This window comes from Prionailurus bengalensis, chromosome A3, assembly GCF_016509475.1.
Source record: "Prionailurus bengalensis isolate Pbe53 chromosome A3, Fcat_Pben_1.1_paternal_pri, whole genome shotgun sequence".
NCBI lineage: Eukaryota > Metazoa > Chordata > Mammalia > Carnivora > Felidae > Prionailurus > Prionailurus bengalensis.
This window is the reverse complement of record NC_057354.1, coordinates 27,170,298-27,187,603: the sequence shown is the minus strand read 5'-3', so window position 1 is coordinate 27,187,603 and position 17,306 is coordinate 27,170,298. Positions and strand designations below refer to the sequence as shown.

The 17,306-nt window shown below is 52.6% G+C and overlaps 1 protein-coding gene across 9 annotated transcripts in view; it reads left to right on the top strand.

Moving 5' to 3' along the window:
- The window catches only part of HM13 (histocompatibility minor 13), a 39,271-nt gene that overhangs the window by 7,310 nt on the left and 14,655 nt on the right, over positions 1-17,306 (top strand). For 3 of the 9 annotated variants that reach the window (XR_006300801.1, XM_043602652.1, XM_043602653.1), the window contains exons 2-7: positions 1,208-1,306; positions 7,024-7,106; positions 12,176-12,264; positions 14,152-14,237; positions 14,316-14,441; positions 15,248-15,305. Coding sequence is in view for 5 of the 9 variants with exons in the window: in XM_043602652.1 (XP_043458587.1) it covers positions 1,208-1,306; positions 7,024-7,106; positions 12,176-12,264; positions 14,152-14,237; positions 14,316-14,441; positions 15,248-15,305 (541 nt within the window). In the remaining 4 variants the exon portion in view is untranslated. Of the gene's footprint in view, positions 1-1,207; positions 1,307-1,684; positions 1,814-7,023; positions 7,107-12,175; positions 12,265-14,097; positions 14,238-14,315; positions 14,442-15,247; positions 15,306-17,306 lie in introns of all 9 variants that reach the window. The other 6 variants (XR_006300798.1, XM_043602649.1, XR_006300799.1 and 3 more) reach the window with 3 other exon arrangements.

Below are 17,306 nucleotides of genomic sequence, written 5' to 3'. Positions count from 1 at the left end.
TGCCTGAGCCAAAATCTTCCCTCTCTGGGCAACTTCCCCTTGAGCATGTTTTGTCCTGTTGGTTTTTAAGAGGCAGCTGTGAGCCAAAAAATTAATGAGACTCTACGGCTGAACATGATCCCTTGTCCCAGGCGTGCTGGTACCTTACTCATAGGACAGATGTGGTGATGGTGGACTCTCGGGCATCGTGACAAGAGAACTTCACTTTGACATGGGCAGAAGTCTCATCTGGCATTGCTAGGACTTCAGGTAGCTAGGTTATAAATAGAATTACACATATAATAGGAATTGCCTTGGGGGGAGTAGGCTTAGCGTGGTGGGAAATCTGGGAAAGGTTGGTGGCAGGGACATTGGCCAGGTCCTTGAGGACTGAGGATCCTGCCTAGCAGAGAGGGCATGGAGAGCGTGATGATCTTGAAAGCTGTTGACTCTGTGTCTTTTTACTATAAATTTAAATCAGAATTCTACTACTATTGGTGGATTTTCATTAGAACGTTTTCTGGCAGGAATTCTATGAAGCTGATACAGTCCCTGTGCTGCACTGTTGCTCTACTTTCATTTTTTTCCATTTTTAAAGTACTGACATTATTTTGACTACATTCGGGTTTTTTTTCATGTAAATATTTATCCTCTGTCATCTCTTCACCCAAATCGCATTGTCGCCAACTATGGCATCTGCCATTGTAGATTTAATTGTGGCTTTGACTCTTACCAGATTCACTTTTCCCAGTCAGATTCCTTAAGTATTGTCCAGATTTGCTTCTTGCACATTGGTGTCTTCCCACATACGGTGTCCGCGGCTGTTGTTGATTTGTTTCTACTCATACCTATTGGATAAAAAATTCATCCTGTTGAGCTAATCCAGAAGGAAATTGGGAATAGTTCTCATGAGGTCTAGGACTACTCTAGTGTTACCAGTTTCCAGGGTTTTTTCTCTCGGTTATCATATGCTGGCACTGCTCTCGTTGTCACCCTTCTCCCCAGATGGGCCACATGTGCCCCGTGTCCTCCCTGGACTGTCCCTGTCGGGGTCCAGATCTCCCCAATGGCAAAACGGCAGGGTAGACCATCTTGCTCCAGACCGTCTTTGTCACACGGACAAGTCTTGGGTCCGGAAGACGTGGAGGGGAAAGAGGTGAATGAGCTGTGGCCTTTGGAGGCACGAACCACAACCCCTGCTCACAGCCACCTTTCTTGTCTGCTCCAGAACGCCTCGGACATGCCTGAGACTATCACCAGCCGGGACGCCGCCCGGTTCCCCATCATCGCCAGCTGCACGCTTTTGGGGCTCTATCTCTTTTTCAAAGTAAGTCCTTTGCCACCTGTGTGTCATTTGGTTTCGATAACTTTATTTTGTTTTGTTTTTCCCATCACAGGCGACATGCATGTTCATTTGTAGAAAATAAAGAGCAGGGGGAAAGCCATTAATCATTCACCCCTAGACCGACTCTATAGAGATAACCACTGACGGTGTTTGGAACTCATTCCCATGGTCTTTATTTCTCTTCTCCACGTAGCTCTTGTGTTTTGCTTTCACGACGCTGTTTTGGTTGCACTGTCGTGTTCATGCTGGGACGGGGTGTGTAGCTTGTGTCTCCGCCACGCCTCTGCCCTACTAATTGCCTTCTTTTTCTTTTTTTTTTTTTCTTTCTTTTTTTTTTTTTTTTTTTTTTAATTTACCGAGGTTTATTTTCCCAATAAAAGTTACACAGGCTCAGTGTTGAAAACCTGGAAAACACAGAAAAGTAAAAAGGGGAAAACAGCAGTCATCCAAAACCCCACCACCAGAGACAATCACAGATTCCCTTTGGAGGTGTGTCCTTGTTCTGTCTTCCCGGTGCGTGGTTGTCCGTCGCTGTGGCCGCGCGGCTGGCGTACTCACTTGCGTAGCTGCTGCTTTCCCTCCCCACTAATGACGTCATGGGCATTCGCTCACGTGACCTCAAACTCTTCTTACGCTTCCATGTTTTTTTTTAACGCAGCACATAATATACCCCGACTGTGAAAGCAGTGGTATCTGCGGAAAACTTAAAGGGAGGGGAAGATATCAAGAGGGGGAAGAATACGCAGAGGTGATGATCGCTGTTAACATTTGGGCAGGTCTCCTTCCAGGCTTTTAACACGCACGCTTTTAACGTAATTAATCGTCCTCTTGTAACCGAAGCGGTGTGTCTTTTGGTTTTGCGGTAGTGCTGCGTCACACGCGCTTTTGTCCTGGTCACTGAAAGTTCCTCAAGAAGGACTTTTAATTTACATTTAAGACATGTTTTCATTTTTAAATGTTTTTATTTTTGAGAGCGAGAGAACAGTGCGGGAGGGGCAGAGAAAGAGGGAGACACAGAATCCAAAGCAGGCTCCAGGCTCTGAGCTGTCAGCACAGAGCCCCACGCGGGGCTCGAACTCACAGACTGGGAGATCGTGACCTGAGCCGAAGTCAGGCGCTTAACCGACTGAGCCACCCGGGCGCCCCTAATTTACATTTTAAAAATACACTTAAAACACTGTTTTCAGTCTAAGGGAAGATGTCAGTGAGCCGTAAGCTTCTCCCTAGCGTAGCGTCTTGTGAGTCATACGCATAGATCTACGTTTATGCGAAAATTTAGAAGCATAGGTCTGTGTCAGATAAAGGGTTCTTACCACGGAGATATTTTTGTATCAGCAAAAGTCACGTCTACCTCATTCTTTTTAGCAGCTGCTTGTGGTTGTATTTTACGGAGGTGGCCCCGAGGGATATCTAATGCTGGGCTATCACCGCAGGGCCGTGTGAACATCACGCACAGTATTTTGGCCCGGCCCGTATTCTCAAGTGTATCTGCAGCGGGAGAAGCAGGTCACATACCACCTCCACTTGTCATTTGAATAGATAGTGCCAGATCCCTCCGAAAAGACTGCGCTCATTTACATTGCCTCTAACAGTTAGGAGTATGCTGACTCCCCTGTACTTTCACCTGCATGGAGCGGTATCCGAATTCTTTCCCAGTCTGTGAGTGAGTCAGAAACATAATTTTTTTTTTTTTAACGTTTATTTATTTTGGGGACAGAGAGAGACAGAGCATGAACGGGCGGGGGGCAGAGAGAGAGGGAGACACAGAAACGGAAACAGGCTCCAGGCTCTGAGCCATCAGCCCAGAGCCCGACGCGGGGCTCGAACTCACGGACCGCGATATCGTGACCTGGCTGAAGTCAGACGCTTAACCGACTGCGCCACCCAGGCGCCCCAGAAACATAATTTTTAACGCCGGTTTGCTGTTCCATCGCTCCCTCATTGTTGGATCAGAACTGCACTTCTTAACGGTTTCAGGATACCCCCACAAACAGATTCCCCACAGCTCACCTCCAGCATCCCCCTCACTTTAAACAGAAGAGGCCACCCCGGTTTTTACTCTTAAAAATAAGAGTGCATCAAATAACGTTAGGTATTGACTGATGTTTTTTTTTTTTCCTGGACCTCGGGTGAAGAGTTGAATTTATTCCCCGCTTTGGTTCACAGCCCACGATCATGCGTCTGTGCCAGGCTCCCCTTCACCCCTAGTGCCCGCCTCCATTTCCCACCTCATCTCCCTCTCCATGAGCAGCACCTGCTCTGATGCGTTTGCTTTATGTCCTCAGATGTGTGTCTTCTTATAAAATGTATGGTGTTAGTATATCTGTGTGTGTCGAGAGTCTAGCTTCCCTAAATAGAACTGTGTGGTACATCTCCCTGTATGTTTTCTCTCCCCTCTATACTTCTTTTTTTTTTTTTTTTTTTTTAATGTTCTTATTTTATTTTTGAGACAATGCAACAGACAGAGTCCAATCAGCAGAGGGGCAGACAGAGGGAGACACAGAACCCGAAGCAGGCTCCAGGCTCCGAGCTGTCAGCCCAGAGCCTGACACGGGGCTCGAACTCACAAACCGTGAGATCGTGACCTGAGCCGAAGTCGGACGCCTAACCGACTGAACCACTCAGGCGCCCCAGCCCCTATACTTTTGAGAGCGCTCTGTGGCTGTCTCTACCTCCAGCCCATTGCCCCCAACTTGGCTTTTGGCAGATAATTCTCAAGTCTCTGCCGTGCTGAGTGCCAGGGATACATACCCAGGCCCTTGCCTCAAGACCTTCTAACGTTTTTACTACTTAGGATTCTTTCCTTCAGCCAGGTTCCCTCTGAGAGAAATTTCTGGCAGCAGAAGGCATGGGCATTTTTCTTTAAAGTACTGGATGCTCAGCCTGTCCCCCTCTCCAGGTAGGTAAGCCCCAGCCTACCCTGTGGCAGAGGACACAGCATACCTCTTGCCCACGTCTCTAGAGGGTCCATGCTGAGATTTCTGAGAGGCAGCTGGACAACACAGCCAGCGGATTCTCACCAAACTCTGGGCTGGCAGCTTGTGGAGTGGTTTGCCAAACGGTGGTAGCCCTCAGCCCCTTTCCTCCTCTCCCGCCGGGTGGGACAGAGAGAGTTTGTAACGTTTTTCAGTATCCTAAAATTTATCTTCTCCTTACCTCATTCAAAACTGATTATTTGAGGCAGCTTATAAAAATTATACCCAACAGTGTAAGGAAAAAAGTAAAGGAAGAAATTGGGGTGAAGGAGAGAATTAAAACAGGAGAAAACAAAGCCTTGGGTAAGGACCACACCCTGACCCCAGGCCCTAAACTTGAAAGACTTGTACTCTTGTCAGAGTGACTCTGAAACCCGTGTGGCTCTGAGTTTCTAACAGCTAAAGCACAAAGAAAGCCAGATCTGGTGCACCATTCACAGGCCGCACAGTCAACCCACTGGGTAGCTCAGAGTTGCAGCCAGAGAGGTTTCGCCAAGGGCCCACGTGAAAGGAACGCAGCCGAGAGGTTATGCCGCATCTTCTAAGACACGGCCCACATGCCATGGAATATGTCCATGGGGCCTTTTCTTTTCCTAGTCGCATCATAGGCCACTACTTTGCTTATCTATTCATTCTGCAAACATTTATTGAGTGCCTGCTATGTACAAGGCCCAGAGTGAGAAAAACAGCTGACCCATCCCTGCCCTCGAGGAGCTTCTTATTAATTGGTGGAGGTGGACACCAGTCAGTCACATCGATAAATGTGAAGTGACGGTCCCGGGAAGCATCGCAGGGGCAAGGTCTGTAGCACCAGGGAAGCACGGAAAAGCCAGCCTAGCTAGCGGGAACCTGCTCCTGCCCCCACCCCACCCCTGCACCCCCCATCTCAGATAGCAGCACCTCCGCTTCTGCCGGTCCAGAACAGATCTGGAATCTGACTGCTGTTCATCCCTTCCCTCCATCCCCCAGCTGAGGGCACCATCCTCCATCCGCCAGACTATGCAGTGCCCTCCTCACCAGGCTGTCTGCTTCCACCTTTGCCCTGTGGAGTCCGTCTTCCACACAGCAGCATGGGATCCTCTCACGCCGTCAGATCGAGTCATAGCCCTGCCCTCAGCCTCCAATACCAGCCTGCCTCACCCAGAAGAATCTAGTTTTTCTCGTGGCACTGCAGGGTTTCTCTCCCTCTTACCTTCCCAGCTTCATCTCCTGATACACCGTCCCATTACTCCTTCGGCTCCAAGCTCACAGGCCCTCACTGTTCCCCACACACATAAGCAACGTACCCACCTCAGGACCTTTGCACTCACCCTCACCTCTGCCCCAAATGCTTCCCCTGCCCGCCCCCCGGCCCTCCAGTATCCTCACAGCAGCTCTCTTGCTTCGTTAAGGTTCTCCTCCTGAACAACAGAAATATCTTCCCATTGGGAGGCTTTCCCTGGCCACTTGTCTACAGGAGCAGCTCTCCCCTCTTCTCTCTGTCTCCTTGCCCGGCTCTGCTTTTCTGAGCGGCATTACCCCCTGACAAAATATAGTGCATATTTGTTTCTTTTGGGATTCTTTGGCTCATGAACTCAATGAGGGCAGGGACTTGTATGCCTCATTCCTTGCTGTATCCCCAGGGGCTCTCACGATGCCGTGCGCATAGTAGGCAATCAGTAAATGTGAGCTGAATTGATGAGGGGTGGTTGTACCCAGGAGAGCTGCTCCGAGCTGAGAGCTAAGGAGGGAAGAGTGGCCTAGGCGAGGAGAGAAGAGCGTGTACACAGGCTGGCTAACTGTGCCGGGGCTGTGGCGCCGACAAGGCCCCGCAGAAGGGCCACTGTGGCCACAGCAAGTAGAAGGAGAACAGTGTGGCATGAGCCGCAGCTGAGAAGGTCTGCAGTGACCGTCGGGGGTGGTGAGGGCCGAAGTGAGCGCAGGAGTCTCGAGCTTATGAAAGCGAGGCTTGAAGTAGGGGAGCAGCGAGGGGAGATAGGCGTTTAGACAGATTCCGTAACAGCCTCCTTGCGAGTGCCTGGTGCCCCTTTGCCCCATACCACGGCTACAAACCCTCCTAAAAACAAACTCAGCAGAGGGTGCGGAAAACATGGAGTGAGATGGCAGAGGCTTCCCAGACTCCTGAATTCACAACAGTGACAGCTGGCTTCGGAACACGGTGAAAGAGAGCTTGACAGTAAGGCCGAGAAGCAGAAGTCCGGGCCTGCTGTCGTAACTTCCAGCCCTCACCGTGGGAGGAGTCATCCAGAAGCACATAACGTAGAGGATGGAGCCAGGCACGAGTGACTTGTAACTAGTGTGCTTGGGGCGTTGGTGGCCGCCGTAGGGGGCTCCCTAGATATTTGGGCAAGGAGAAGGAAACTTGGAAGAGGGCATTCTGAGGTTCAGATGACTGCCTTGGGACTCTGCACTCCAGACTGTCCTCCCCCGTGATTCCCACCCGAGGACGCTGAGCACAAATCTATTGCCTGTCTCCCGATAGCGGGGCCACCAAGCCCAAAAGTACAGACTCCTTTGCGAGTGCATCTGGGGACCTGAGGTTCCTCCCTTCTTCTCTTTAGCCACAGGAGCTAGAAGGCCCCTAGCACTCCCTGAGATTCTTCCTGACACCGTTCCCTAACTCCAGCGGGTGAGACCAGCCTGGAGAAGAGAAGCGGGGACTCTGGTTTCCTCCTAGCCACTGGCAACCCTGACTTCCTGTTTCTTTTTTTATTTCTGCCTCAGATATTTTCCCAGGAGTACATCAACCTCTTGCTGTCCATGTATTTCTTCGTGCTGGGGATCCTGGCCCTGTCCCACACCATCAGGTCAGAAGGCATCTCTGCAACATTTGAAGCAGCTTTCTCAGGAACCAGTACAGGGTCTTGGATGAGAACATGACCTTTGGCGTCATTCAGAGCCAGGTTTGAATCCTGGCTGTAAAACCCAAGGGCACCTTTCCCCTGTGTTACACCGTGGATGACCTAGAACAAGAACCGTAACCTCTGGGGGACACAGTTTCCTTACCAGGAGTCATAAGAGTATCCAGTGGGTGTTTCCCACCAGCACGGTTGTTGGGAAAGTTAATTTGTGAGCAGTAACGTGATGTCAGTCGTCACGGTGCTGAGGTGGGGAATACCAGTGCCACCTGCCAGGTGTTGTAGGCTGTTGTGCACCAAGCACCGAGCCCGGCTTCTCCCACGTGATCTTATTTCATAGTGAGAGAGAGGCAGTATAGTGAGAAGAGTGCAGGCTCTGGAATTTGATTACCTGAATTTGAATCCAGACTCTGCTACTTAATAGCCCTGTGGCTTTGGGCCAGGTATTTAATCTCTCTGGCCTCAATTTCCTCACCTGAACGTGGAGGAAAATAACGGAACCTTCCTCGTGGGTCGTGTGGAAAGCTTTTCGCATAGCATCTGGCACCTGATGTGTCCGGTGACTTAACTGTCGTTGCCGTTATTACCTGGGCTCATCTGCCAGGTCACTTCATGAGGTCAGCTGTTGCTTTTAGTCCTGTGTTATCTTCAGAAACTGAAGCTCAAAGAGATCAAGGAATTGGCTAGGATCACACATTGGATAAGCAGCAGAGCCAAGATTCAAATCCAGGTCTGGGTGACCCCAGAAGCCCATCTTCTCGCTGCCAGCCTGCTAAGACTGCCACGTGCTGATGTCCGTTCTGTGGGGATGAAGGACCTAGGCCGGAGGCCCTCAGGGGGTGCTGCTGTTAACGTTGTGGACAGGCCAGTTCTCCGTGTGTTGTAAACATTTGGCATCCCTAGCCCTGCTTACCAAAGGGGAGTTGTGTCCCCAGCCCATCCCCTAGCTTGTGACTACAAAAGCATCCCCAGCTGTTTTCACCTGATCCCTTGGGGTGGTACAGCCTCAGGTTGAGAACCACTGACCATGAGGTGGCCAGCAGACCAGGAAGTTCCCAGAAGGAAGGAACTCAATTTGTAGTCAACTTTGAAGGGTAGGAAACCTGGAAGAGGTGTGAAGGAGAGGGGGAAGCCAGGAGCTGGAAGGTCTGTATCCAGTGAAGGCACAGTCAGGATCTTTCCACAGTAGTCAGAGAGAAAGCTAGAGAGGAAGCGCAGGGCCTGCTCACCAAAGGCATTGGAAGCCATTTGAGTTTGGCTTTGCTCCTCTAGGCACACTGGCAGGACAGTGTGGTTGGTAATCAAGAGCGTGGGTTCAAGAGACAGTTGGCCCTGGGACCAAGGCCGGCTCTGCCGGCCGCATGATTTGTGTAAGTTTCTCAAGCCATCTGAGCATCAGTTTCTTCACCTATAAGACAGAGGCACTACAGCACCTCCTCATTGGGGCGTGGGAAGGAGCAAGCGAGCCACATCTATCACCTGCCTGGAGCTCGGCGCTGGGCACACTGTGATGAGTTGTGCTTCTGGCCCAGGGTCGCATACTTGAATTCTGGTCTTTTGACTGAGTTCATTGTTGTCTTCAACTATACCTACCCTTTAGCCACAAAATCTTGTTCTGGCCATCTTATGAGAACTTTAGTCCAGCCCCATCCTTAAAATTAAGGCTCAGAGAACCTACCTAGGTAACTTGGACCTAGCAGCAAGATAGAGGCAGACCCGGTCTCAAAGGGCGGACCTTTCTATCTGATGGATCTGGGGTGGGGTGGGGGCAGTCACTTCCAGGCACTGGGGCCCCTCCTTCCCCATGATGATTAGGATCGCCCTCCCCCCCTTTCACCCATCCCACCCCTGCATCTGAGAGGCTTGAGATTCCCAGGCCTCTTGGTGGCCCAACCCCCACCGCTGAATGAGAGAACCCAGTATATTTTGTTTGTCTGTCTTTTAACTAATTCGTGATTTTGACTGGTAGAAGTTACTGACGGGAATAGAACCAACAGCAAATGGAAGCGCGTGTAGTAAAAACTACATCAGTGACCGAAACTTCACGGAGGAGTCATTTTCTTGATAAAGTTGAGGGCACAGTATTTGACACATGGGAAAATCCGACATCCTAAGGCTAACAGATGACCAGGGACAGGCAAGGTGTTCACCGCACAGGGTCAGGGCTGTCCTCTGAAAAATTGCATATGGACCAAAAACAGTGGCATGAAAGAAATTGCTTTGGAAAATTTGCAGGGAAAAGAACTGATCAGATGCAAATAATTTTAGCAAAAAGGGCGGAGGGCATAATTTAATCACGTTGTTTAGAAAGCTGAGCCAAAAATTAAATTTATTTTTCTTCTTCAGTCAAATTGAGTTTCCTCAAATACTTTATGGAAGAAAGTCTACAGTGTTGTTAGCATTTCCATGAGCTGTTTATATCCAGACTTGGAGTCAGACCTCTGTCGGGATCCAAACCAGAGGGTCTGAAGGTGGGATTCGGGGAAGGTGTGGCTCCAAGGGGTTGTGTGACCACTGGCATTCACAGCTGGTGGGAGCAGACGGGGTTTTGAGCCGAGGTCTGTCCGACTTTGCAGCCCATGTTCTTTCCAATTTGGTGAGAGTAAAGGGGAAGCAGAGCTTGGAGGGGGTGACTGGCTGTCCCCTTGGAGCAGTCCTGCGGTCCCCAGAGGACTGGGGTGGGGAACAGACCTGCTGAAGGGCTGGAAGAGCCCGCCCCGAGCCAGGTCAGCCCCGGGAGGAGATTCTCATGGATCCTTCCACCCCCGCTGCCATCGCCTGGCCGGCCACCTGCCTTCACCTCGTACAGCCACCGAAACTCGAGCCCCTGCCAGCACCCTTCCTGCCAAGGGAACCTCAGCTTATTTTTATCATATCTGCGCTGACCTTTAGAGGGAAAAGGGCCCACAAGGCAAAAATCTGCCACCCCGGGAGGAAAAGGCCAGTTTCACTGCCCCTTGCTTTCCACTCCCAGGGGAGAAGGGCACCAGGATGTGGTTTCCCAGCAGGAAGCGGTGACCTTTATTTAGGTTTGATGTGAACCATCAAGGGCCAGAAAGAATCTGCCTGCTACCAAGTCTGCATTCAGAGGCATTCAGCAAGCGTTTGCTTACCACCTGCCTCCCAGGCACCAGGCCTGTGGTGGGTGGGGGTGAAGGTGATGAGACAGGACCCCTACTCTCAGGTTCAGCCTCACCAGCCAGGTTGCTTGACTCCTGTCCCATGTCCTCCAGCAGCCCTTCTTTTCTAGGGATAACCAAGTCGTCAGTCTAGAGACTTCCTACTTTAAGTCGAAGCTGCAGTCGAGCTTACAGGGCATCGAGCATTCATTTAATACCCTTAATAACTAAGAGAAAGATATTATCGTAGTGTTCCAAATGATCCAGATGAAGAGACCGTTGTACAGAACAGTTAAGCAGCTTTCCCAAGGTCACGCAATTAATCAGTGGCCGGGTCAGGATTTAAAGCCAGGAAGTCTGGCTCCCAGAGTCTGTGTTCTCAGCCACTGCACCCTGCTGGTTCCCAAGTTCAGCATCAAGCTCCTCAGGAAGAGACCGAGCTGCGGTGAAGGGCTTAGCTTCTCAGCCTTTTCTCGGCCTCTGCTTCAAGCTCTGGCCCAGCGTCTCCCAAAAATGATTCAGCAAACGGAGCTGAAAGTAGTTTCCAGCCTTACCTGTCCCAGCCTCTGCCCCCCCCCACCTCTTCAGAGCCCTCCTGTGGAAGCCTGCTCCCGGTTCCGTCCTTGTGCCCACTACACTTCTGTTCACAAAGCCTTCTCGTTCGTGGCACAGCCCTGCAGACAGGCGTTGGCTGTGTGATGAGTGGGGAAACTGAGGCCCTAAAATAGTTCTTAACTCCACATCTTCTTTCTCTAACCTCCAGGGTCTTAGAAAGGGAGCTCTCTTTCCCTGCCTTTACTGCTGTGCCCTGGGTACCTCTTGGCCTGCCTCCATTTACCTACCAGTCGGGAGCACCATCCTGGATTTGCCCACCTCATCTGCCATTGTCAGTCTGATCCGGTGTTGCCAAATGCTTTTGAGCTCATGCTCTGGACAAGTGCCAATGCTGATGGACACTCACAGTTCTTACCTCCCTGCTGTGGGTCCAGAGCTGGACTAAAGCCTCTTCCCTGCCTTCTCTCTATCTTTACAGCGACCCTTTCAGACAGTGGTATTATTACCCTGACATACAGCTGAGGAGATGAGCCACTGAAGTGAGTCGCCCAAGGCCACACAGCCTGGTATATGACAGAATAGTCTTCCGGGCTGGGCTACCCCCAGGGCCAGGCTGGGCCAAGAGGTCCTTATCTGCTCATCTTTCTCTGAAGGTGATCCAGAAAAGAATTTCCGTTGCCTGCCTGGCCAAGGCATAGAGTACACTGGATAATCAGAGACAGTTTTTCCAGAGATGAAGCTAAGCCCATCCTGAGCAACAGAGGCCTCATGGAAGAAGTGAATGTGAGGTGCTTCCCCCCACCCCCTACCCCCCACCTTGGGGCTGTGATTCATCCAGCTAATTGAGTCCAGCTGAGTTTATAAAAATCCAGGCCTGACAAGTCATGGAGTCAGAGGTAGGCAGTAGCCATCAGGTCATCTGACTTGATAGGTCTGGAAGGGAGTCAAAGAATAGGCATTCTTGACAAAGGACTCTCACGGAGACAGTAAGCGGACCAGGCTTTGGCCTCTCTTGCTGTCCTAAAAGTGCATTTTACATGGAAGTCTGCCCCTGCTTCGTGCTTCTTGGACCATAACCAAGAGGCAGTGTGGAAGCACTAGGAGTCCAGAGGCCTAGGTTCGCGTCTCAGCTCAGAGACCCTCAGGTGTTGACCCCGGGCGGTCACTAACTCTCTGAGGGTCTCTGTTTCCATCTGTAAAATAGGGACAATGGCTCTTCCCCACCAGGGCAGCCGTGAGGGTGCCAGAGGGCAAGAGCTGTGAGTGGGTGCCGCTGGGGTGGTGTTGGGGCTGTGACTGCCCGTGGGGGCCCAGTTTGCCAACCTGCTTTGTCTTTCCTTCCAGCCCCTTCATGAATAAGTTTTTTCCAGCCAACTTCCCGAATCGACAGTACCAGCTGCTCTTCACACAGGGCTCTGGGGAGAACAAGGAAGGTCAGTGCTGCCCGCTTTCCCTTGCCTTGGGGATCTCCCACCTCCGTTCCCCTTTGTCTCCAAATTCGGGGCTCTCCAACAAAGCGAGTGATGGAAAAGGTGGGCTCTCGAATTACACCGCCTGGGCTCCCGTCCCCACTCTGCTGCTACCTACACATAGGACTCTGGGTGAACGCCTTTACCTCTCCGAGCCTTGGGTGTTTTGTTGGGTTGTTTTTTTTTTTTTTTCATCTGTAAAATGAAAATGATAATCTAGTACCTCCCTCATAGGCATGTTGTTGGGACTGTGAGTACGTGATGAGGGGAGCACTCAGCACCCTGCCTGGCTCACAGGAGCACTCAGTCAAGCTAGCTGTCATGGCTCCTTGTGTCATACCTACTTTTAGTGTGATTACTCTCCCACCAAGACTTGGAAAAGGGGTTCTTTGGCTTGAAAAAAAATTGAGAACTATGAGGGGCGCCTGGGTGGCTCAGTCGGTTGAGCGACCGACTGCAGCTCAGGTCGTGATCTCACACTCCGTGAGTTCGAGCCCCACCTCGGGCTCTGTGCTGACAGCTCAGAGCCTGGAGTCCACTTGGGATTCTGCTGTCTCCCCCTCTCTCTGTCCCTCCCATGCTCATGCTCTGTCTCTTAATAATAAATAAACATTTTTTAAAAATTAAAAAAAAAAAAGGCTAAGCTTACACCACAGAGTCTTTGGGGTCCCAGGTTTCATCTGTCTTGTACTCTGCCACACTCGGGTGGCCCTTAGGCCCAGGATGATGTACCGTCCCTCCACAGGGAGGGAGAGGCAGCTGTATCATGGGCCCATTTTAGCTACAGGGCAAGCCAGAAGATGTGGCCATGAGCTAACTGACCTCATGTCCAGTTAAAAATCGCCAGGGTGGGGGCGCCTGGGTGGCACAGTCAGTTAAGCGTCCGACTTCAGCCAGGTCACGATCTCGCGGTCCGTGAGTTCGAGCCCCGCGTCGGGCTCTGGGCTGATGGCTCAGAGCCTGGAGCCTGTTTCCGATTCTGTGTTTCCCTCTCTCTCTGCCCCTCGCCCGTTCATGCTCTGTCTCTCTCTGTCCCAAAAATAAATAAACGTTGAAAAAAAAATTAAAAAAAAAAAATCGCCAGGGTGCTATTACCGCAGAGGAGAGAACAGAAATTGGGGCCAACCAGCAGTCCACTCCACTCCAGAATCTGAAAGAAATGGCTGCACTCCGTGATCATGGGCAAACCCCACCACCTCCCTAGGCTTCCTCACTAGGAAACTTGAAAGTGACAGAGATTGGCTGTAAAGGGACGTCTACCGTAGGGCTCCCCACGGGAGCAGACTCGGACTCCCTCCTGCTTTCTCTCCAGGCCTCCCACTCTTACCTACTTCTTCCTCCTTTGCTGGTGAGGTAGGGCTGCCAGCAACCTTCTTGGTTTCCTTTGGTGGCAAAGTAGAGAGACTCCTGAATGAACTGGGACCTAGCTAAAGACTGGGGCTCAGTGGCAGCTAGTATTCATTGAGCACCCACTGTGTGCCAGGCACTGTGCTGAGTGATTTCTAAGGACCATCTCACTTGGTCCCCGTGGCGGCTCTATCGGGGAGGTGCTGCAACCCCCTTGTTACAGAGGAGGAAACTGAAGCTCAGAGAGGGAACTGCCTCCCCCAAGGTCACCCAGCTACAAATGCTGTGTCTGTGCTTCCAGCACCTCGGACCACCTCCCACTGACCCTGTGCCAGGCCTGAGTTCTCTCTGGGCCTCCAGTCCCTCTGCTAGGAAATCGGGGAGGGGGGGGTGCTGGGGAGGCTCTGACGGTGCCCACAGCCATGCCCTCCTCCGTCCAGGGGCTGACAGGTGGGAGGGGCAGCCCCGCCCCGGGGAGTGGACTTACCCGGCCTCTCTGCCCAGAGATCATCAATTATGAGTTTGACGCCAAGGACCTGGTGTGCCTGGGCCTGAGCAGCATTGTGGGCGTCTGGTACCTGCTGAGGAAGGTAAGGAGCCAGGGCCCGGGGGAGGGGACGTGGGGGCAGAGGGGGCAGATAGCTGATCTCACTCCCCCCTTTCCCCAGCACTGGATTGCCAACAACCTCTTCGGCCTGGCCTTCTCCCTTAACGGGGTGGAGCTCCTACACCTGAACAATGTCAGCACCGGCTGCATCCTGCTGGGCGGACTCTTCATCTACGATGTCTTCTGGGTGAGTCGGGCAGGGACACAGAGGGCCCCTCGCTGCCTCCTCCCTGTCTCTCTGGCCCCGGTGGCAGTCATCTGGCGGAAGGCAAGACCCCGGAGCGGGTCCTCTCTGGGTCCGCTTGCCCTCCTCTGTGAAACGATGAGAGGACAGACTCCCCCCTCGGCTACGAGCCCACGGTGTGCCCGGTGCCTTCCAGCCACTCTCGCCTCTTCCCGCTGGTGGCCCTGGCAGGGCACTTCCTTTCCCATGTCTTCCCAGCAAGCGAACTGAGACTCAGAGTTCAGGCAGGGGCGGTTAATGATGATGAATGGGCCCAGTGAGGGCACTGATCCGAGGACAGAGGCTGCTGTTGGCAGCACGCCCTGGCACACACCAGCCCTGGGCCGAGGGACCTGCCACGCACACTCTCGACAGGCATTGCCGAGGCATCAAGGTCAGCCTGACTTAGGCCCCCTTTCCCTGGCCTCATGCAGCCTCTCTCCACCTTAAGTGGGTGGTACTGAAGGACTTTATCTCTTGGGAGGGGCAGAGCCCTGGGCAAGCAGGAGGCCTGGCTGTGGCCATCGGAGGCCCTCTTCCAGCTCCTTCGAATCGTCCGTTTGTTGCCCAGAACCAGGAGCCCCATGAGGTGTCCATGTGACCAGTATCGGTGGCCACCTAATCTCAGCTTCACATCTGCTCTGGAGCGCCTCCTCACTCCCTGCCCCTCCCTGCGGATCTCAGGCAGCATCGCATCCAGAACCCCTAGGACAGCCATTCTTTCCCACCTGGCCCTCACCTCCCTCCAGACTCCTGTCTTCTCCTCCTAGGTATTTGGCACCAACGTGATGGTGACAGTGGCCAAGTCCTTTGAGGCACCAATAAAACGTAAGTGACCACATCCTTGTGGGGAGCCCCTCTGCTTCTGCCTCATGGCCCTTCCCCTCGTAGTCCTGTTTTGGTCAGTACCTCTCCTTTGGCTCTTCCCCATGCACCTCCTCCTCCCCCAGGCTTCCCTGTGTCTCAGGCTGGTTTCTTTCCCCTCTTAGACTCATCTGGCTGTGTTCGTGCGCAGCCACCCTCTGCCCAGGGCCTGGCGTCCGGCCGCTCGGGCCCGGTAGAGTGTGACACGGGATGAGCTGGAGGGGAGCCAGTACAGAGGGGGCATCTGACACAGCCTGTGGTGGGGCGTGCGAGGACTCTCCAGGAAAGGAGATTCCACGCTGAGACCTGAAGCCTCACTAGATGCCTAGCTATGGGCGCCGTCTGTCCCAGACCCCTCCCACTGCTCAGGTTTTGTTCTTTGGTGTAGCTACCCATTGTATAAATATGAGAAAGTCTAACTGTAGGCACCTAGGCGTCAGTGAGCAGTGCGGAAATTTTTTTTTAATTTTTTTTTTAATATTCATTTATTTTTGAGACAGAGACAGAGCATGTGCAGGGGAGGGGCAGAGAGAGAGGGAGACACAGAATCCGAAGCAGGCTCCAGGCTCCGAGCTGTCAGCACAGAGCCTGACACGGGGCCCGAACTCGTCAACCGTGAGATCATGACCTGAGCTGAAGTCAGACGCTCGACCGACTGAGCCACCCAGGCGCCCCAAGCAGTGCGGAAATTTTATCTCACGCTATAGCAGGCCCATGGCAGAGCGTCTCAGGAGTGAGTTAATGACCCTCACAGGGTGGAGGCCCCAAGAGCTGGCTTGCTCCAGTGTCCACACCACCGTCTTCAACACGTTCCCCTGTCCCTTCAGCTCATCACTCCGTGGTCCCAAGCTGGCTGCCGCAGTTCCTAGCACTAACTGCCCGTGTCAGGGGCAGAGAGGGAACTTTGTGTCTCTCTCATCGGAGAGAAATTTTTCCCCCACAGGCCCAAATCCAAACTGGTCATCAGCAAGGAGGTGGGAAAAGTATGATTAGCTTTACGTTTAAGGCTCAAACCACTCAGTCACCTCCTGGGATCACGAGACCCAAAGAAGAAGATGGGATGAGTCGGGCCGATCGCAAGGAAGAGGATAGCGTCCTGTTGGGAAGGCATCGTCATTGAGAAGTGAGCGCCATGGGCACTTGGCAGCCAGGGTGAAGCCAGCCTTGGAGAAGCAAGAAATAACTGTCCTTCTCACAGTCATACCCACCACTGCTGCAGACTGGCCTCCATGAGCTAGACAGGCTCCTGGCCAACGCTGCTCCCAGATGCTATGGTCCCGGCTCAGAGACCCCGAGGAAAGGAGTTTCTGCCAGCTTGGGCTTGAATAAACTGATGGGGCCCAACCCAGCCCATGAGCCAGGCCCTCCCACTGGGAAGATGGGGTATCACAATGGACAGGCCTGGGTCACTGCCCTCCTCAGTGTCTGGGAGCACAGTATTTGAATTGGCCGTCCCCCAGAACTAAGGATGTAAAGCAAGGCAGTTCTCCAGCAGAAGAACAGATGCTGGGCCAGCCGGAACAGCAGCTATTCCCCACGTGCTGTGATAGATGAAGCCAGCCAGGGTGCCAGGAAAGCTTTCATGAAGGATGAACACATGTTTGCGGAGCAGGCGGGAGCAGTATGCAAAGGGCAGAGGCACAGAAATGCATGGAGGGCCCCGGGAGCAGAGAATCGGGCAGGGATTCTCATGGCTGAGTTTAGGGGAGCAGCAGAAAAGAGGCCAGGTTGGGGAAGTCAAGAGTATCGTGCCAAGAAGCCTGGGCTGCCCAGTGGGTGGTGAGTGAATTACTGGAAGACTCTGAAGGGGGAAGTGACACTATCATACTTGGGTTCCAGCGTGGGGAGAAGCCCCATTGCCCTCCACTGCTAGGCGGAGAGCTCAGGAAGGGTAGCACAGTGGTTAAGTCAGGCTGCCTGGTCTAGAATCCCAGATCTGACACTTGCTGGCTGTGTGGCCTTAGG